Raw genomic sequence first — 21,457 nt, 5'->3', positions numbered from 1 at the left:
GAGCATAACTATGTTTCAAAACACCCGGCACACATGAAAACAATATAAAAGTTAAGATGAAAACAGAAGTAATTTTTTCAAGTTAAACAATTCCAAATATAAAACCAGACAATAGTACAAACCCGTGAAACCAAAGATTTTGAAGAACTTTGGAGTGAAAGAGACAGTAGCTAGCCAGCTACAACTCTTGTTGAGTTGTTGTGGTCCACACATTCTACAAACGCCAATCCATTCCCAAACAATTTTTTGAGGAAGAAGAAGAAGAACAACAACAAAAAACAGTTCAAACGTGAAAACAAGGAATCATCAGAAATCTCTATTCTTTGTTGTTGTTCTCTGGTGCCCCTCTTGGACTGCTCCCAGCACTGCTGTTGGAAAGTGATCCAAATGCTGTTTTTTGAAGCACCCCAGTTGGTGATGACCCTATTGGAGGAGGACTATTGTCCCACCCATCATCATCGTCATCATCTTTCATGAGGTTGAGAGCTGAAGTGTTGTTGTTGTTCTTGCCACATTGATCACTTGCATTGCTGTTATTATTATTGTTACTAAGGTTCAAAACCTCTCCAAGAGGACCACCCATTGAACTCTCCCAAGTGATTGGAATCCAATTGGCTTGCCTAGTGTTTGCTTCATTGGAGGCACTTCCCACTCCTAATCCCATTTGAATGGGGTCGAACTCCCTCGAAAGCCTTAGTGGCGACAATGTGAGTTTTTCATTCGAGGGCGAGGAAGTTGCAAATGACATGAAGTGATCTGAGGAAGATATTGGTATGGAGATTGATAACTGAGTCCTGTCTGACTGCATGTTGTCGAGTTCAGGCCAAATAGATGACGACGAACGATGGTTATGATTATGATGAGACTGTGGTTTGGGAGAGTCATCAATGAAGTGCCTGAGGGAATGTTGTTGTTGGGACTCAGAAGAATCATCCTTTTGTGAAGAAGAAGAAGAAGAATCAAAGCTTCTTTTCTGTGAAGGGTTAAGCAAGGAATCAGAAGTGACGAGTCCAAACTCATTCTTGTTCCTTGAGGATTCATCATATGGTTCTTGGTGTTTATGAACCATGAAAGAGTTGTTGTTGTCCTTTGGTTTCAGCTCAAGAGTAGGAGGTAGCATGGGAAGGGCAAGGCCATCCTTCATCCTCTCACTCGTGTTGTTGTTCTCTTTATTATTACTCATAAACATCCTGCATGAAAAAAAAAAACTGCATTCATCACATTCATAAAGAATCAAGAACAATCTTTAAAAACAAAGTAACAACAGTCTTTTTTTTTCTTCTTAAATCTCAACCACTATTAACACTGACCAGCCACTTTCTGCCCAAAAGGATGAAATACTAGATTCTTTGATTCTGTTCTGTGCAAACTCCTAATGTCTTAAACCAAGTAAAAAGATACAAAAATAAATCTGCATACATTATACATTACATAAACCAACCACAAACGAGGAAACTCCTCCTTTAATACCCAAGTCCAAACTTTAAAAAAACCTTCACCTTAGAAAATACTAATCCCCCAAGTTGAAAAATATAGTAAAAAAATTACTAAAAATAAAACTAGGGACTAAATTAACAATTTTAGAAAATACTACAAGCAAACTTTTAATGTTGCCATAATATATTTTGTAGGACTACACTCCAATGTGATGAATGGAATAAACGATAGTGCATGAAGATTAAATGCAATAAGTTGACTTTTATAATAAGTACCTTAAAAATCATACACAACATAATTCCTGATTAATTGATAGAGTAAACAATAGTGCATGAAAATTAAACTCCAAAATGTTTGTCATTTGGTTTAGTCTTTAAGACTGACCTATTGATGGTATTGGCTGGAGAGGAATGAGGAGGAAGAGGGTGGTGCACATTGATGTGTGCAAAGGTGTTGTTGTTGTGGTTGCCGGGCACCACGGTTGAGTTTGAGGAAGCATTAGGTGTGTTAGTGGTGGTGAGGGCATGGCCTGATTGGCCTTCCACAGGCTTTCTTGAACGATGGCGTCCTCGGTTCATGTGCCGTTCGCAATACTTCTGATCTACTACAGCATCTCTTGAGCATCGCCATTTTTTCCCATCTGTTCTCCTACACCTCCCTGGCTCAGGGTCTGTGCTGTTGGAGAATCCCAAATGGAAGCCTCCCCATCCCACTGCCAGTTGCCAACCCACACACAACACAACACAACAAAACAAACATGTCATCAAAACATACAAAGTTACAAACCAACCCCATCTTTGATTTATTTTAGTATAAAACTTAAATGTACTTGGTGTTGTTTAGAGTTTCACGATCCTAATTTGCATGATAAAAGTTTTTATTGAAGGTAAAATTTTAATTTTACATTGATCTTTCTCATCTCAACATGCTCTTTCATACACATGATCTACGGATTCTATCTCTGGCCAGACGTTGGAGAATCCCCCGATCATAGCATACCATGTTGTCTAATGGCCTTTAATGCAAACCTTTTTTTAAGTAAATTACTCAGGCAAAACTCTGATTTTGATTGAAATACAAACAAAAAGTATTCAAAGAAAATAATGCAAGTTTTGTCATTCTTTCTTCCCATGTCTTTATAACCACTCATACATTAAATTAAATTAAACTAGTCCTTTAGAATATACTAAAACAGTACTATTTAAAATTTTAAACTGAGACTAATTTTAGAGTACAGTAGCTGTTAAAAGGTCAGTTTTTTTTAAAAAAAAAGAGTGTATATACAGCACTAACAACTAGTCCCTTTTAACTACAGGGTTATTTTATTTTGTTTTTTTGGGTAAAAGAAGAGTTAATTACATACACGAGTTGGATCTGAGGAGTCCAGATGAGAAGTTGCAGAAGCCAACGGAATCAAGTGCTTTTCTGATGGGAATGAGAAGATGAGTTGGCACAGGAACATTTGCTGTGATGTACTTGTAGATCAAGGCTTGGTGTTCAAGCTCCATCCACTGTGATGGAGTGAATGGCCCTCTCACACTAGCCAAAGCCCCATGCATGCTTATGCTTCCCGAATTGTAACCTTTGCATACACACATGTACCACAAGACAAGGTCAAAAAAACATGCAACTCAAGCACAAAGGCCTAAACCAGCTCATAACAAAATTGACAATTTTAAAAAAACAACCAAATACATGAAAATTTAAAATAGAAAAGAAAGTCACTCCTTAGTCTAAAAGAAACAGAACAGCAAAAAGAGGGGAGCAGAAGGTTCAATCAATGGTTTGGAACGTTTAATGATTTTTTTCCTAGTCAACTTTGATATGAAAAGTGAAACAAAGATTTCAGAGAAAGAGACTATACTACAACCAATCAAATTTTTGGAACTTTTTTTCTTATCCCTTGCTCCTATAAGTTATAGCTCTTCATATATTTTCCTCCTTTGGTACACTCTAGTTTACTGTGCAATTTTTTTTACCAAAATTCATCTTCCTAAAACGGAAAGTAGAAGAAGATTTAATTTTTCATCTTAGGAAGAACAATTTTTTTGTTTAACTTTCTGGTGACATGACTCAAACAGAGACCACTCATGTATTTTTTTTCCGTGAAAAGACCTTCCACCGGTACTGTAGAGTGTAGAATCAGACAGTAACAACCCACATAATATTTTGGCTCCCCACAACGGATACCATTTTCAAATCCAAATCCAAAAACACCCATTTAAAAAAAAAGTACTTAATTAATTAGTAATTAATAAATATTCCCCAAAGATAAAAAAAAAAAAATTTATGTATATACCTGTATTTCTGCTGTAACTAGACAATTGATGATAAGAAAAAGGCAATGTGGCATTTGAGAAAGCCTTATCTACCAATAAAGTCTCTGACTTTGGAGAAGAGAAGTTCAACATTTGTGATTGGTGATGACCATCAGAGAAAAGAGTTGCATTATTAGATCTCAACAAAGAGTTGTTTCTTTGCTGAAAGAACATTGCTTTGGAGGCTGAAGACATGTCATGATCAGTTTTAGCAACTTTGGAAATTCTCCACTCATCATCTTCAGTAGCTATGGCAGATCTCTCTTGCTTGAGCAAACCAGATCCGTACCACTTGTGCTTTGTCTCAGGATCTGAAGCAAGAGAAGAACCAAACACACAACCACTTTCTGAACCCACCACCCCCTCCAAACCCACCACCCCAAGATCCATAAAAAAAGAGAGAGACAACAACAACCCAAAAAAAATAAACACAGTAAAAACTAGACAATGATGATACTAGGCATCAAGAAGTAAGAGAAGTAGTAGAAGTGATGGGGCATCTCTTCCAGAGAGGTGGACAACAACAAGAAGAAGGAGAAGAAGAAGAGTACACAAGTTGGAAAAGGAAGGCACATCTCATGTGGGTGAAGAAAGGAGAGAGAAGAAAGGGGTGAAGTAGAAATAGAAGATATGCTTGATACCTTAAAGCTAAGCTGAAACTGGAAACCGGACTGGTTTTGTTTTTTTGGGGAGTTGATGTCTCGGCAAAGATAAAATAATTGGAGAGATAGAGAGAAACTGGCGGGGGAGCAAGAAACTGACCCGACATTGTGAATAAATTACAATTTTTTTAAGAGACCACATGTATCTTCTTTTTTTTTTTTTTAATGAAAAACAGGCTTGTGTATAATAGAATAACACATTGATTTAGGATAAAGTTGTTGGGTTTAGGTGTGTTTAGCTGAGAGATTAATCTATTTAATAAAAGAATTTGTAATTAATTTTTTTCATATAAAATTTTCTTTAATCATTAATGGAAGTCATGATTGGAGGAAACATGTAGATTAGGAGCCATGAAAAAAAAACTTAAATATAATTTTTATATTTATAATATAATTTATTTTAATTTTACTATCTAAATTTTATTTTATTTTACTACCTGATATTTTAATATGTTTCATTTTAGTTTATAAGGTAAGATGTTAATATGTGTTATTTCATTGATTAAACAATAATGTGATAGACTAACAAAATATTATATCATTATTTAATAGACTTATATTAACTATAAATACTAAAATTAAATAAAAAAAAAGAAGTAAAATTTAGATAATAAAATTATCATAAATTATGTTACAAGCATGAAAAATAAATTTAAGAGAAAAAAAAGTCTTATACAAATTAGATACAATCATTTTGAATAAAGTTTATTCTTGAAATATTCGACATAATTTCGTGCTCATGACTCAAATTTAAGGGTAGATCATCTAGCTAGAAGTGTTCTGATTTAAATAATAATCTTCACTTTGATATATGGCGTGTTAAATTCTTAAGACAAAAAAAATGTCACTCATTATAACTTTACTTAACTAATGGAGAATTGTTTTCTATAAAGATACTTGATGTGTCTATAAAAATAAAATTGAAATTACCGATTAAACTAAAACAATATTGTATCAGTCCTTCTCTAAACATCTATGCATTTTGTAATAATCTGGGACATACTAATAAAATAATGTTTATTTCACTAGTACCGTATACCAAATTTGATGACAAGAATTGAATATATTGTGGCATTTATTATTATTATGGAATTATATTTATTGTTATTATTATAGTATGGTATACTGGTTTTGTTTTGAGTCACGGTCTACTCTACACTAGTCTGTCCTGGGAGAGGGCATTTATGGAAAGCTACACAGGAAAGTGGAAACCAAGGGATGTAGCTGGACTGATAAGGATGTGAATGTCTTTTTATGCAAGACCACCTCATCAACACCTTCCACAACCTTTGTTCCTTTTTCAATTCACTAAAATCCCAAATTCTTTCATAAACTTTGCAGGAGACATATTTAAAAGCTTCAACCTAATTTTTAATAGTCACGCACGTTAGTTGTCTTATTTATAAGGGAAAAAAAAAAAAGAGAGAAAGAGAGAGAGAACTTCAAGTGAACGTGTTGACGTCTAAAAATGTTTTGCGTGCTTAAAAATTAATATGGCTCTTATATAGATGGATGATAGTAATTAAAAGTATTAGATAGGAATAGTAATAAAAGAAGAGAGAGGGAGAGTAATTGCTTTTATTCATAATAATGATAATGATGATAAGTAACAATTATAGTTTTTTGTTGTTGTTATAAACAATTATAGTTTTACCAATAGTGGGTATAAGTATTAGAGATTTGTGTTTGAGATTTATGTTTTTTAATTTAGTGGCTTATAATTTAAATTTTCTTTAATTTTTAAGTATGAAATAAATTATATAGAAAGAAAAATATTCATTGTGTATTTATAGTTTCCGACAAAAAATTATTATTATTTTCGGTAGAATTAATTTTATATCAAAATCATGATAAAAAAAATATTGATTATAGGTTTAGTTTCCCTTGCAAAATCCGCTAGCGGTTTAAAAGAGACTTGAATTCTTTCTCTCACTGTTAGAAGGCCAAAGCAATGGTGGGTTGCATGAACAAAGATCCATTGCCACGTGACACTTCAAAAATTCTACCTCATCTCTGTCTTATTCTCATTTCAATGCTCACTTCTCATTCTCCACCTTTAGCCCATATCCATATACGATAAAGATCTCTCGGTCTTTCTAAAATGAAAAACACTACTAGTACAATGAATAATAATAAATAGAGGCTCCCCATACCTTTTATAGGATGTTAAGATGCTTATGTAGAGTAATGTATATCTATCTACCTTCATTGGGCAATGACATAACTTGAGGGCAAAGGTATACACTTGCGTGGCTAGTGTTCCTATGATTACCATATAATATCATAGATCACGGTTTTGTTCTCCTTTTCAGGAGGAAAAGATACCTATTTGATCTTTTTTCCTTCACACCGTCCTAGCTCAAACTAAAATTTGGAATTAGACCAACACAATATGATATGGTTATAGACGATTTTATCTTAAGCTTGTGGTTAGAGATTCAATTTTTAATTTATGCGACGAAAAAAGCCAAAGGATATCTTGTCAAAAAAGAAAAAATGGAATTGGGTTTAAATTTTAAGAAAGATGTAATTGTAATTAAATGTGAAAGGTGTGTAGATTGAATTTATGATGGGTTTTAAATGTGAAAGGTGTCTAGGGTAGATTTATGATAGGTTTTAAATGTGAAATTCATCTCCCTTAACTTCTCATTTAATATGCTAAATAATTCATTTTCATTAAGGTAATCAATAAGGTAAATAACTATTAAAGGGTTATCATTTTTTATTATAATATTAATATGAAATATTCATTATAAAAAATAATAACTAATCTATATCATAAGCCGTGAATCATAAATACACAAAATAAATATTCTTCTTCCAATTATGATTGAGATTTAAGTTCTAAATAAGTTAATTAAAAAACATATTATTCCCAGTTAACAATAATTGTTATTGTTTGTTTATGTTAACGCATTCCCAACATCATTACTATGAATGAACAAAACGAGCTGTTAAGGCAATTGATTTTGCTCAATAATCAAGTTGGTGAGAGAACACTAAATCATGTATATTTAATATAGAGCTGCATCCTTTAAAAAAATATTAAAGGAAAAACAGTAAAATTATGTTTCACAATATATTTTAGTTAATTTTTAATTTTTTTTATTATCTGAAAAACTCATTTAACTTTTTGGTAAACAAGTTTTTTTTAGTAACTCCTCCATAACTTCTGATGTTTTTTAAAATATTACTTCAAGTAAGATTTTCTAACATGTTAGTTTCTAATTTTTTTATATTTTCTTCTACTTTTATCATCAATATATTTATTTATTTTCTTTGTTACTTTTTTAAAATAAATCATAATTTTATTATTCTTCTATAATTTTATACTTTTTCAGCTATTTCAACCACTATTTTATCAAATACTTTTAATTTAATAAGTTAATTTTTTTAATATTTATTTATGAGTTACTTTCCAACTTTTAATTAGCTTTTCAACTAATTTTGCTGAACATAACCTAGATAAATTATTGATATATTATTAATTTCTTATTAATTATTTTAATTCAGTATTTGATAATATATATTATTAATAACCCCCTCCCCTACTTGTGTATTATATACTTACGGTAGTAATTAGTAATGCATGTGTTCTATGATGTAGGAGGATTACTATAATGAAAATCAAAAGCACATGACCATCATCTTAATAATATCAGAGATAAGAATAAAATAAATAAGGAGCACATGAGCTCCAAGGCTATCTTATTATTTTTAATTTCCGAAGCACATGATCCTCCTTCGGAAAATATAGTGTTTTTGTCATCTTGCATTATTTTATCTGGTAGGATCTTGCATTTCTTCTTCCTCTTCCGTTTAATAGCAAATGCTACTTCCCAACTCATTTTTAGTCAAATTGACCAAACTCATTTATCACTGCCATAGCATCTATATCTATCTATCTAAATAAAATAGACTTGAAAAAAATAATAAATTAATATTTAATCTCAATTCCAGTTTTATAATTTTAATAATTATTATAGTACCTAATTTACATCTACATTTAAAATAACCATAAATAAATGATATGTCATAATGTCATGAGTATAACATTTGCGTACCCACACTGTTAAATTTGATTATATACTATATTTAATGAATACAGTATTTAATTTTTTTATAAATATTTAAATTATTTACTTTTTAAATATAAATATTTAATAAAAAACATTTAATACTACCGGAAGTAAATTTTTCTTACACTATATTAATTATTTTATTTATGAAATATAATAAGTATAATATATGTTTATTATACACATGACTTTTCATGCAAATCTTTATATACTAAAAATATATTCTTAAATAAAAATATTATTAAAAATAACATATTAAAATATGCATTACAAATTTATTATTTTTTAAAAGAATTAGTTCATAAAAAAAATTAAAAATAGAAATTTAATTACCTATTAATATAATATTAATAAATTTAGTATTATATAAATTCATATAATAATTTATCTATTAATCTCTATGCTTAATAATTGGACCAAATATTATATTTAATAAATATAGTACTTAATGTTAGTGGACAGTCAATTTCACTTTTAATAGTTTGAAACAGTAATCCTATTTATGAAAAACTTGGTGATTACAAGGATTAAACATGGTATCTAAATGAGATAAACCAGTACAGTACGAGTTATAAACCCATGCACTAACATTATGGAATAGTTATATATATATATATATATATATATATATATATATATATATATATATATATATATGTGTGTGTGTGTGTGTGTGTGTGTGTGTGTTATTCCTTATCTCTCTTTCAAGGATACAGTCTCAATTTAATGATAAACAAGAATAAGAACAGTGACATCCTTATCTGATCACTGTTTATTGCAAATTCTATTCCATTTCTAATACAAAGCATGGTTTTAGTGACAGAGGGATGGCATGGATAAAAGGTTTTATGGTCAAGTTGTGTGCCCATTGCACCTCTACTTTAGGTATATAAAAACAAGAGTAACATTTTGTATATAAAAAAAAACAAACATTAGAAATTATGTTTATACGAAGGTTTTCAGTGCTAAACTCATAAAAACTATAATATTAAGGAGGTATAAGGTTGACTTTTATTAATAAATGTTAATTATTAGTTTTTATTACCGAAAAATTTAAATTTATGATATATTTTTCTCTCCCTTCATATAAGCCAACCTTATATCTCCCAAATATTGCTATGGGTATATGAATGCCGACAACATTTATTTTTAACTAATTGCTTACCTAATCACATGCAATTATCTTTGTCAAAAGTTTATGTCAACTTCGTAACATATAACCGTTTTACAAAACTATAATCGTTTACAAAAGATTAATATTTTTTTAAAATGTTAAATTTCATAGTCCATCCTCCTTTAAATGTTTTTATTATAATATTTGGTATATTTTTATATTTTATTTAATTTAATTATATGTTTTTCATAACTCGAAATTTCTCAGTGCATAATGCTTGCTAATGATAAACCATTTGCTTCGAAGGGACAACAGCAAATCCAGAGCAAGATTTATAAACAAAAAATGACAACCTTTCTTCAGTAGAAGGCTACTGGGAATCTTCTAGGCACAACTAAACAACAAATCTCTTCCCATGAAAAGATTACTGTTATTCTCTTTATCTATCAACAATTTGGGATAGACCTTCCCCAAAGCTAGCTTGAGTGTTCTTTTAATATATTAAGAAATTAATAACATTTATTTTCTGAACAATCCTATTAGCTTCTCACAAAGAAGGGAATTTTTACCGGTGTGTCATTAGTCACACTAAAACTTTATTCCAATGATGTTTTATCTTATGTAACTTATATGCACTTGACACAGTTTTTGTAGGCTCATGATTCTGTTCTTTCCTTTTCTTCATTAATTAAAAAAAACATTAGGGATATGAAAAGAAATATAAAGTTAAGATGAAAAGAAACATACATATGATATAGACCAAAAAGAAGTCAACTTTACACAATTCCAAATTTAAAACCAGACTGGTATAACCCCGTGAAACCAAAAGATTTAAAAGACCTTAAAGTGAAAGAGACACGAGCTAACCAGCTACAACTCGCGTGGTCCACACATTCCACAAACGCCAATTCATTCCCAAACAAATTTCCAAGGAAGAAGTAGAACAAAGGGCCAGTTCAAACATCAAAACAAGGAATCAGAAATCTCTATTCCATTTAAGAGTTCGACAAAACTTGTGTTGCTTGCATTTGCATTAACTTTTTCTACTACGTGCGTGCCGTGAGTCCCACGAATTAGTCACATATATTTACTATTGTCATGAAAGATCATGGTCTCCACAATTGGGCCCCAAAACCTGATCACCATCATCATCATCATCATCTCCTTAAAAAAACAACCAAGTTCACACACACTCCAACCAAAATCATTCACTTACTTGTAGAATACAAACTTTGCTAAAAACGCATTAATAGAAAGAAACAAATTACAAGTCAAGCAAACCACACAAAAAACCTTACCTACACATCCAAATTATGAGGGCAAGGGTAATTAGCATGAACATGAACACGAACACATCTTTCCAAATTCTAACATTACCATATATATATAAACTTCACTAATAATTGAAGTCAAAAGAACAAAGTCCTTTTCATCTTCTTCCTCCTCCAACATGGCTTCATCATATTTCAAAGGGCAAGGGGCTTCTTCTTCTTGTATGAAGTACTTTACAAGGCATTGCACAAGGTGGCACCTTCTTTGTTGTTCTCTGCCCCCCTTGGACTGCTCCCAGCACTGCTATTGGAAAGTGATCCAAATGCAGATTTTTGAAGCACCCCAGTTGGGGATGACCCTGATGGAGGATTATTGTCCCATCCATCTTTCATGAGGTTGAGAGCTGAAGTGTTGTTGTTGTTCTTGCCACATTGATCACTAGCATTGCTGTTGTTATTGTTACTAAGGTTCAAAACCTCTCCAAGAGGACCACCCATTGAACTCTCCCAAGTGATTGGAATCCAATTGGCTTGCCTAGTGTTTGCTTCATTGGGGGCACTTCCCACTCCCAACCCCATTTGAATGGGGTCTAACTCCCTTGAAAGCCTAAGTGGTGACAACGTGAGTTTCTCGTTCGAGGGCAAGGAAGTAGTGAATGACATGAAGTGATCTGAGGAAGATATTGGTATGGAGATTGATAACTGAGTCCTGTCTGACTGCATGTTGTCAAGTTCAGGCCATATAGACGACGAACGATGATGATGATTAGACTGTGGTTTGGGAGAGTCATCAATGAAGTGCCTGAGGGAATGTTGTTGTTGGGACTCAGAAGAATCATTCTTTTGTGAAGAAGTAAAGCTTCTTTTCTCTGAGGGGTTAAGCAAAGAATCAGAAGTGACAAGCCCAAACTCATTGTTGTTCCTACTTGAGTATTCATCAGATGGGATTTGGTGTTTATGAATCATGAAAGGATTGTTCTCCTTTGGTTTCAGCTCAAGAGTGGGAGGAAGCATGGGAAGTGCAGGGTCCTGCATCCTCTCACTGGTACTGTTATTATTCTCTTTGTTGCTTGTAAACATCCTGCATGCAAGGAAAAAAAAAGACACAAAAAACTACATTCAGAAGGAATCAAAAAGCAATCTTTAAACATAGATAAAGTAACACCATTTGAACCATCTTTTTTTTTTAACTCCCTAACACGAATCTCAACCACTATTAACATTGACTAGTCACTTTCTGCTCAAAAGGATGAAATACTAGATTCTTTGATTCTGTTCTGTCCAAACTCCTAAAGCCCTGAACCAAGCAAAAAAAGATATAGCATAAATCTTAATACACTACCTAAACCAACCACAGCGAGGAAACTCCTACTTTATTCCCCAATTTCCAACTTTGAAAAAACCTTCACTTTTTACTCCTTCACTTTAGAAAACATTGATCCCCCAAGTTGGAAAATACAGCAGACGAAGACTTAATGAATGACAATTTCACAAAACTAGGGACAAAATTAAGAATTTTACAAAGTATTAAAGAGATTGATATCAATACTACAAAGTTTCAATATGTGAAAAATATTTTGTAGGACTACACTTCAATGAAAAGTTCAATTTAATTAAACACACTGACAGGATAAAGGGTTTTTACATTGTTATTTACGATAAGATTTTTGACTTTTATATTAAGAACCTTAAAAGCCATACATTACATGATTTCTGATTAGTTGACAGAGTAAATGACATGACAGTGCATACCAATAAAACTCTTTAATGGTTTGTTATTTGGTTTAGTTTTGTGACTGACCTAGTGATGGTGTTGACCGGAGAGGAATGAGGAGGAATAGGGTGGTGCACATTGTTGTGTGCAAAGGTGTTGTTGTTGTTGCCAGGCACCACAGAGTTGGAGGAAGCATTAGGTGTATTACTGGTGGTGGTGGTGAGGGCATGGCCTGATTGGCCTTCCACAGGCTTTCTTGAACGATGGCGTCCTCGGTTCATGTGCCGCTCGCAATACTTCTGATCTACTACGGCATCTCTTGAACATCGCCATTTCTTTCCATCTGTTCTCCTACACCTCCCTGGCTCAGGGTCTGTATTGTTCGAGAATCCTAGATGGAAACCTCCCCATCCCACTGCCACACACAAAACATCATCATCCTCATCCCATAACATACAAAACAACTCATTTTTAGAGGTAAAAAAAAACGCAAAAGTTGTTGTTTGGAGTATAATTCAGGTAATAAAAGTTTGCATTAAAAGTTCACATATTCAATTGGATAACAATGCCAACATCTAAGTAACAAAAAACTATTGTATGGTCAAGGGCTACAATGTGTCCATGATTTCAGCCAATTCTGACCTACGTGTAGTTGAGTTTTATTAACTTCATCGTAAATTAGAAAACTCGGCTACATGTCGTATAGTTGGCCGTGACCATAGGCATGTGGTGGTTTCAGATCATACAATAATTTCTCTTTAAGTAATTATGTTTTGTGTCCACCTTTTTATGGAAAAAAATCTTATATACAGTCCTTTAAGTGTTTTTGGTGCTGATCTCCAACTAGAATGAGAGTTTTGCTTCAATAACTTTGTTACACAAGTTATCAAAGGTAAAACTCTAATTTTCATTGAAAAACAGAACCAAAGACACTAACAGTAAGTTTTGTCCATCTTTTATCCCAGCATCTTTATAACCATTAATACATTGAATTAAATTAGTCCTTCAAATTATACCAAAACAGTACTCTTTAAAAAATTTCAAATTTGGAGATTAATTTTAGTGTGCTGTAACTGTTGAAAAGTCAATTTATATATATATATATATATGTATGTATGTATGTACTGCACTACATGGTTATTTCATTTTGGTTTTTATTTGGTAAAATAAGAGTTAATTACATACATGAGTTGGGTCTGAGGAGTCCGGCTGAGAAGTTGCAGAAGCCAACAGAATCAAGTGCTTTTCTGATGGGAATGAGAAGATGAGTTGGCACAGGAACATTTGCTGTGATGTACTTGTAGATCAAGGCTTGGTGTTCAAGCTCCATCCACTGTGATGGAGTGAATGGCCCTCTCACACTAGCCAAAGCCCCATGCATGCTTATGCTTCCTGAATTGTAACCTATCCATACACATGTTCCATAAGATAAAAGTAAAAAAAAAAAAAAAAAAAAAAGCATGCAACACATACACACAAAGGCCTAAACCAGTTTCTTAACAAAATTGACGATTTTAAAAAATAAAAAAGAAAAAAGCAAAAGAGGGGTGGCAGATGTTCAATCAATGGCGTTTTAATGATTTTTATCCCCTTTGATTTCAAGAAACAGCAGTCACAAGTCAACTTTGATAAGAAAAGTGGAACAGAGATTTTAGAGAAAGAGACCATACTACATGACCAATCAAAATTTTGGAACTTTATTTTCTCTTTTCATGTAACAGCTCTTTATATATTTTTCTCATTTGGTACACTCTAATTTACTGTACAATTTCTTTTTTACCAAAACCATCTTCCTAAAACGGGAAGAAGAACAACAACAACAATAAGGTTTTATTTTACATCTGAGGGAGAATTTTTTTTGTTTTACTTTCTGGTGACATGACTCACAAACAGAGACCACTCATGTATTTTTCCATGAAAAGACCTTCCACCGGTACTGTAGAATCAGACAGTAACAACCCACATAATATGTTGGCTCCCCACAGTGCATACCATATTCCAAAATCCAAATCCAAATCCAAAAACACCCCTTTTAAAAAAAAACTGTGCTTTATTATTGAAAATTACTATTCCAACCTCAACATATGCATGTACCTGTATTTCTGGTGTAGCTAGACAATTGGTGGGAAGAAAAAGGCAATGTGGCATTTGAGGAAGCCTTATCTATCAACAAAGAATCTGACTTTGGAGAAGAGAAGCTCAACATTTGTGATTGGTGATGACCATCAGAGAAGAGAGTTGCATTATTAGATCTCAACAAAGAGTTGTTTCTTTGCTGAAAGAGCATTGCTTTGGAGGCTGAAGACATGTCATGATCAGTTTTAGCAACTTTGGAAATTCTCCACTCATCATCTTCAGTAGCTATGGCAGATCTCTCTTGCTTGAGCAAACCAGATCCGTACCACTTGTGCTTTGTCTCAGGATCTGAAACAAGAGAAGAACCAAACACACAACCACTTTCTGAACCCACCACCCCCTCCAAACCCACCACCCCAAGATCCATAAAAAAAGAGAGACAACAACAACCCAAAAAAAAAAAAAACACAGTAAAAACTAGACAATGATGATACTAGGCATCAAGAAGTAAGAGAAGTGGTAGAAGTGATGGGGCATCTCTTCCAGAGAGGAGGACAACAACAAGAAGAAGGAGAAGAAGAAGAGTACACAAGTTGGAAAAGGAAGGCACATCTCATGTGGGTGAAGAAAGGAGAGAGAAGAAAGGGGTGAAGTAGAAATAGAAGATATGCTTGATACCTTAAAGCTAAGCTGAAACTGGAAACCGGACTGGTTTTGTTTTTTTGGGGAGTTGATGTCTTGGCAAAGATAAAATAATTGGAGAGTAGAGAGAAACTGGTGGGGTTGCAAGAAACTGACTCAACATGGTTTATTGTGGTATTTTTTTATAGTATATTTTACTAGATATAATTTTATGTAACTTATATAAAATTATTATAAATGACAAAAAAAAATATTTTTAGTATCTGACATAATTGTATATTGTCTCTTTTACGTTACAATTTATTTTTTTATAAATAAGATCAAAGATATATATAATTATTTTATTAGTATTCTGACATTATTTTTTTATCATCAAGCATGTAAAATTATTTTAAATTTAATCAATGATTTTTAGTAATTTTATTAAATTTTATAAAATAAAATTTTATTACTTATAATATTATTATCATTTTCAAATAAGATTGTTTGTCATAAAAAGTAACGTGGTCTTTTTAAAAAAATTAAAACTACTAGTTAAATTAAAGCAATATTGTAGTATTAATTAATCTAGACGTAGGATGATGTAAATTATATTATATTAGGACATACTAATAAAATAATGTGTATTTCTTTAGTGCCATATACCAAATTTGATTACAAGAATTTAATATATTGTGATATTTATTATTATTATGGGATATATATTTATTGTTATTATTATACATGGTATACTTGTTTTGTTTTGAGTCACGGTCTACTCTAGTCTGTCCTGGGAAAGGGCATTTATGGAAAGCTACGCATGGAACCATGGGATGTAGCTGGACTGAGAAGGATGTGAGTGTCTTTTTATGTAAAGAGCAACTCATGAACAGGTTCGAGAATCTATGTTCTTTTTCAATATTGACTAAATCCCAAATTCTTCTTTCATAAACTTTGTAGTAGCCAGCCAGTAGACACATTAAAAAAGCTACAATTTCATTTTTAATAGTCACGCACGTAAGTTGTGTTGTTTAAAAGAAAAGAAAAGAAAAAAGAACATCATGTGTTGACGTCTAAAAATGTTTTGAGTACTTAAAAACTAATGGGAATAAAAATTCTACCTCATCTGTCTTATTCTCATTTCAATGCTCACTTCTCATTCTCCCCCTTTAGCCCATGTACATATACTATAGAGATTTTTGGTTCTTTCTAAAATAAAAATACAAGTACAAATAATAATAAATAGAGGCTCCCCATACCTTTATAGGATATTAGGAAGGATATGTAGAGACTAGATCTATCTCTTTCTTTGCCTTGCCCTTCATTGGGCAATGACATAACTTGAGGGCAAAGGTAGACACTTGCGTAGCTAGTGTTCCTATGATTACTATAATATAACAGATCATGGTTTTGTTCTCCTTCTTGGGAGAGTAAAAATACCTATTTAATCTCAAAACTAAATTTTGGAATTGGGTTTAATTTTTTTATGAACATGTAATTAAATTTTAAATATTTATTTACGTAAAATATTTAGATGAATAACTTTGTTATTTATAATAGTCCTAGCTATAGTTTGGAGCAAAAAAAAAATATATATTATTTAAGATTTTGTTAGCTGATATTTTTAGGGTATTGGTTAAGGAACTAAAATAAATAAATATTTAATATGAAGATCATATAAGAGTGCAAAAAACAGTTATAAATATTGTAATTTTATGCATTCCAGTAATTTTTTTTACATTCCTTAATGGGTACCCTTACATACAAGGACTGATTAGCCTTTGCCTATTATTTAATACACAATAAAACTCTCAAACAAATTAATTTATTAAGGATACGAAAATCTATACATAGGAATGAGTTGTCTAAGAAGGTGGATTATGATGACTTTAATATGTCCTCAACTTTTCCTTTAACAAAGTAAATAACACCTTCAATTAATATTTAACACAGTTGCCCAACGTGCTCACCCCATTAAAGGATTATGAATGAACAAGACGAGTTGGTCAGACCAATTGGTTTTGATCAATGGTCAAGTGAAATGGGTGAGAAAATACTAAACCATGTATATTTAATATGGAGGTACGTAGTTCGTTCTAAAATAAATATTGGGGGAAAGGGATACTATATAAACTATTAATATATTATTAATTTTAATTAACTATTTGACGACGTAGCTAATGATTTGGATGTTAAATTCACAATATAGTTTCTTATACATTTGGTTCATATTTGGATTAAAATTTAGAAGTTTAAATTTAAGTTTTTTTAGAAGACAAATTAAGTTTATAAAAACAACTTAAGTCCTCCTTTTAAAAAACTGAAATTTTAATGTACAAACATATTGTTTAGGGTAAGTATGTACTTAGGGCAGTGGTGCATGTATTGTATAATATTGGAGGATGACTATATTAATAGAAATCAAATGCACAGGACCAACATCTTTTTTTTTTTTTTTAAGGAGGACCAACATCTTAATAATATAACAATAGAGATAAGAATAAATGAAATTATGATCCCATGACCTCCAAGTCCAAGGTTATCTTATTATTATTTATTTCCTTAGCACACGATCCTCCTTCGGTAAATATATAGTGTTTTTGTCATCTTGCATTTTATTTTTTTTTTGTATATGGTAGGATGTTGCATTTTTTTTTCTTCCGTTTCATAGCAAATGATAATTCTCCAACTCATTTTTAGTGAAACGGATCAAACTCATATTTATCACTGCCATAACATCTATTTATATCTATCTATATAAATAAAATAGACTCGAAGACAAATATTAGATGTAAAATTTGATCTCAATTTCAGTTTTATATTTTTATTAATTAATAATTATTATCATCTTTACTTAACTTCTATATTTAACAAACATTTAAAATTATCATATATATATATGTATATATTCATGAATATAGCATTTACCCACTTATTTCCTTTTAAAAATGCATTTAATAAAAAAAAATTAATGTCGTTGGTAGTCAATTTTACTTACATTATAATAATTATAGTATTCATTAAATATAATATAAGTTTATTAAATATGAAGTAATTTTTATGTTTTGATCTAATAAATCATTTCTTAATATTTTTATAATTATTTTATTGATTAATGTCCCTAGCACATTGGTTAGTATGTTATTTAATTTGAACAAAAACAGTGTATATACATACTCATCAAAAAGAGAAAACAATGTATATATTGAGATTGTAAAAATATATTATATTGTCGTTCATGATAAATTATTATGTATATTAAATTATTAAATTTTATAATAATTATTTTAAACATAATATTTATTATATTTCTAAGTAGTTGACGGTATAAATTATTTCACGCCGACAATGCATAAAATATAAAAGTCTTAATTTTGTTGAGTCTCTTCTCAGATGCTATTAGACTAATATTTTTAAACTATTGCGACCCAGAGATGTTCTTCATATCATATCTACTTTTCTTTATTATCATAATAAGTTAATTAAATGATTTAAATTTTTTTGTTAATATTTCTTTAATTTTATTGAATCAAGAACAAAGATACTGTAAACAGATAGCTAATTAATGGAAGAAGAAATTAGTCAATAATTGTTAAAGGTGCAATTGCTTTGTTGTTTCATATATTTTCTTTATTTTAAAAGAGATACATGGAGGATATACGTGTTAATAAAAATAAAAATAAAAACAGGGAATAAATACGTTGTGGTCTTGTTATCGAATATCTTAAAAGTATATTGATCAAGAATACTTAATACATTTTATTACAACCAAGGGGATTTAGCTCCATGCGTAAGTGTTGTAAATTTTATGTTATTGTCTTTGATTATTTCGAATAAAAAAAATACTTTTTATTACATATATCAAGTGAGCGAGTTTTGCTGTTATATATTATTGCGTGTGGAACAATTAATGAAATTAAACTACATTAAAATCCAACTATACCTATCCACAAATGGAACATATTTACAAACTTGGAAAGAACAAAATTAGGAGGAGAGGGTGGAGTATGTGGAATTGACCATGCCCTGTTCATCAGTATTATTTATTTATTTCATTTATGCCATTTTAATTTCTCTCTTTACTTTGTTGGATTCCAAAGACAGAAAGAACATAGCATATCTAATTCATAATGACTGTAGCTAGCAGCAGCATCGCATTCCCATGATTCATAATATATTTTTTCCCTAACGTGCAGGGTCGAGAACTAAACTAGCTACCATTCTAATACCTCTGCCACTGACCAATCTTTTTCGCATTTGACTACTTAGACCCCACCATGGTCCATTGTCCAAACTTGCAGGGAACACAAATTTATTTCCTTCGATTCTCAGACCCCAAAATTAGATCCGCATTCATTATCATGGACCTATCGGCTTGAAAAAAACTTTGTACAATCACACAACGCTTGCCCAAAAAATTAATTGTATCATAGGTGCTTCGTGGGTGGAGAAAAAAAAGACAATACTACCAATACCAACAAAGTCATTTATGTGACGGTACTAAACTCCTTCTTCTTGACAAAGTCTGGAATTCAAATTTTTTTTGGATGAAAAACATGATGATACAGGATATTTCACTAAAGCTGATTAATCAAATTTTTTGATATAAATTAGTCATTATCAACAAAATTAATAAATACAGGTTATTTGTATCAATAAGATCATAATGAAAAAGAAAAAATATATACATTATACATTGAAGATATAAAATAGTTTTAGTGTATTATCTGATCACAACTTTTGTTTTATACTATTAATAGATGACTATTAAAGTTTAATAATAAACCGAGAGGATTAAAGTGTTTATTTGAAGGTAAATACTAATCGATTAAGAAATTATAAGAATATTTTTTTTTATTGAAATGTACAAATTTACGTTTTTCATAACTTTTTATATTTTTATATGATTTTACCAATAAATATATATTTTTTAATTCTTTAACTAGTATCCTAAGTTTCTTGTTGTGAAGGCACTTATTTGAATTAGGTATAATTAGTGTTGTTACATGGTGGCAAATGGGGGGTGTTTGGGAATGTTGGGTGGAGTAGGCACAGGTGAATGTCACTTTTGAGAGAGCATTCTCATTGTTACTTGCGATTTAATTAAGCAAAAATGTGTATGTAGGTGGCTCTAAGAACACGCTACTACTATGTTGAAGTGCTTTTTCAAGGGGGCCATTAATATGAGTGTACTGCCATTGTCTCCCGGGGATGGGATTTTCGGCAATGTTGTCATCCCAATCAACTACAAAGCATGAATAGGGCCATTCGGTGCTATAATTATGACATAATCTACTATTCTTTTTCCATTGGAGAGAAAAATTGCTGATATTTTTTTTTTTGGGGGGATCTTAATTAGCATTACTAGTACTAGTACATCTCAAACGAGGCTTATAAATAATCGCTGTAGCTATTACTAATGCAATTGTTGTCTCAATAAATATGTCAGTGATTAATTTTCTTGTTTGACCATTGCAATACAGAAAGGACATAAATGAAGTGACCAATTTTCTTGTTTGATAATTTGCAATAAATAAAGGACATCAATGAAGGATTTGATTTTGAAACACTGATAATGTAAAAGATTTTATTAATAATAAATTATCATGTATATAAATATTGCTGATTTTATTAATAATTACTTTATATTTATAATAATTTCTAATTAGTTAATAGTGTGAAAAAATTATAATGATCATGCAAAATAAAGTTCAAAAATGAAATTGCCATTTTGAGGGAAAGGGGTAAAAATAAGAATAGCATCATTTCTTAAGATAATAAAAAATGAAAGAAAAAAAACCCGCCAAATGAAAAAAAAAATAGTTAGAATTGAAATTTTATTAACCTACAAAACCTTACACAATTTACACATACTTAATAAGCATTTCAAATACGAGAGAGATAATCTTCTTAAATAAATTTCAATACTTTTAATTATTAACTCTCGGGTGAAAAATATTTTGACTTCATAAAAAATTATTTGAAGATCATAATTATTTTTAGCACGAGATAACTATTTTAGAGTCAGATAACACCGTCGACAAAACCTTCTCTTCTTATATATCTATATATGTATATATGAAACCGATTTTATAAAAAAATATCAAAGTTACTAGTATTGTAATTAGTCTTGGTGTGGCTCCTAACAAATATGCTGCACTTGGT

General features: G+C 31.0%; 2 protein-coding genes across 2 annotated transcripts; both read right to left on the bottom strand.

Annotated features, from left to right (window-relative positions):
- Positions 1-212: 212 nt before the first annotated feature.
- Positions 213-4,522, bottom strand: GRF19 (growth-regulating factor). The gene is made up of 4 exons (XM_003549320.5): positions 3,737-4,522; positions 2,801-3,019; positions 1,822-2,149; positions 213-1,190 (listed from the first exon to the last, which is right to left on the bottom strand). The coding sequence occupies exons 1-4, from the start codon at positions 4,143-4,145 to the stop codon at positions 317-319; spliced, it is 1,830 nt and encodes a 609-aa protein (XP_003549368.1). The 5' UTR covers positions 4,146-4,522; the 3' UTR covers positions 213-316.
- A 6,319-nt stretch (positions 4,523-10,841) lies between these two features.
- Positions 10,842-15,453, bottom strand: GRF18 (growth-regulating factor). The gene is made up of 4 exons (XM_003549319.5): positions 14,690-15,453; positions 13,781-13,999; positions 12,683-13,010; positions 10,842-11,962 (listed from the first exon to the last, which is right to left on the bottom strand). Exons 1-4 carry the CDS (start codon positions 15,096-15,098, stop codon positions 11,116-11,118), a joined length of 1,803 nt encoding a protein of 600 aa, XP_003549367.1. The 5' UTR covers positions 15,099-15,453; the 3' UTR covers positions 10,842-11,115.
- Between the last annotated feature and the right edge of the window lie 6,004 nt (positions 15,454-21,457).

Source organism: Glycine max, chromosome 17, assembly GCF_000004515.6.
Source record: "Glycine max cultivar Williams 82 chromosome 17, Glycine_max_v4.0, whole genome shotgun sequence".
NCBI classification, from domain to species: domain Eukaryota; kingdom Viridiplantae; phylum Streptophyta; class Magnoliopsida; order Fabales; family Fabaceae; genus Glycine; species Glycine max.
The sequence above is the reverse complement of the archived record's forward strand: the minus strand, read 5'-3'. Positions and strand labels throughout refer to the sequence as shown.

What these genes read in the sequence shown, in the direction of transcription:
- GRF19 (XM_003549320.5), bottom strand. Translation starts at nt 4,145, where the DNA reads ATGGATCTTGGGGTGGTGGGTTTGGAGGGGGTGGTGGGTTCAGAAAGT. An exon ending in TAGTTACAGCAGAAATACAG is followed by an intron (nt 3,020 to 3,736) that starts GTATATACATAA and finishes GTGTATGCAAAG; the next exon opens with GTTACAATTCGGGAAGCATA. An exon ending in CCAGCCAATACCATCAATAG is followed by an intron (nt 1,191 to 1,821) that starts GTCAGTCTTAAA and finishes TTTTTCATGCAG; the next exon opens with GATGTTTATGAGTAATAATA.
- GRF18 (XM_003549319.5), bottom strand. Translation starts at nt 15,098, where the DNA reads ATGGATCTTGGGGTGGTGGGTTTGGAGGGGGTGGTGGGTTCAGAAAGT. An exon ending in TAGCTACACCAGAAATACAG is followed by an intron (nt 14,000 to 14,689) that starts GTACATGCATAT and finishes GTGTATGGATAG; the next exon opens with GTTACAATTCAGGAAGCATA. An exon ending in CCGGTCAACACCATCACTAG is followed by an intron (nt 11,963 to 12,682) that starts GTCAGTCACAAA and finishes CCTTGCATGCAG; the next exon opens with GATGTTTACAAGCAACAAAG.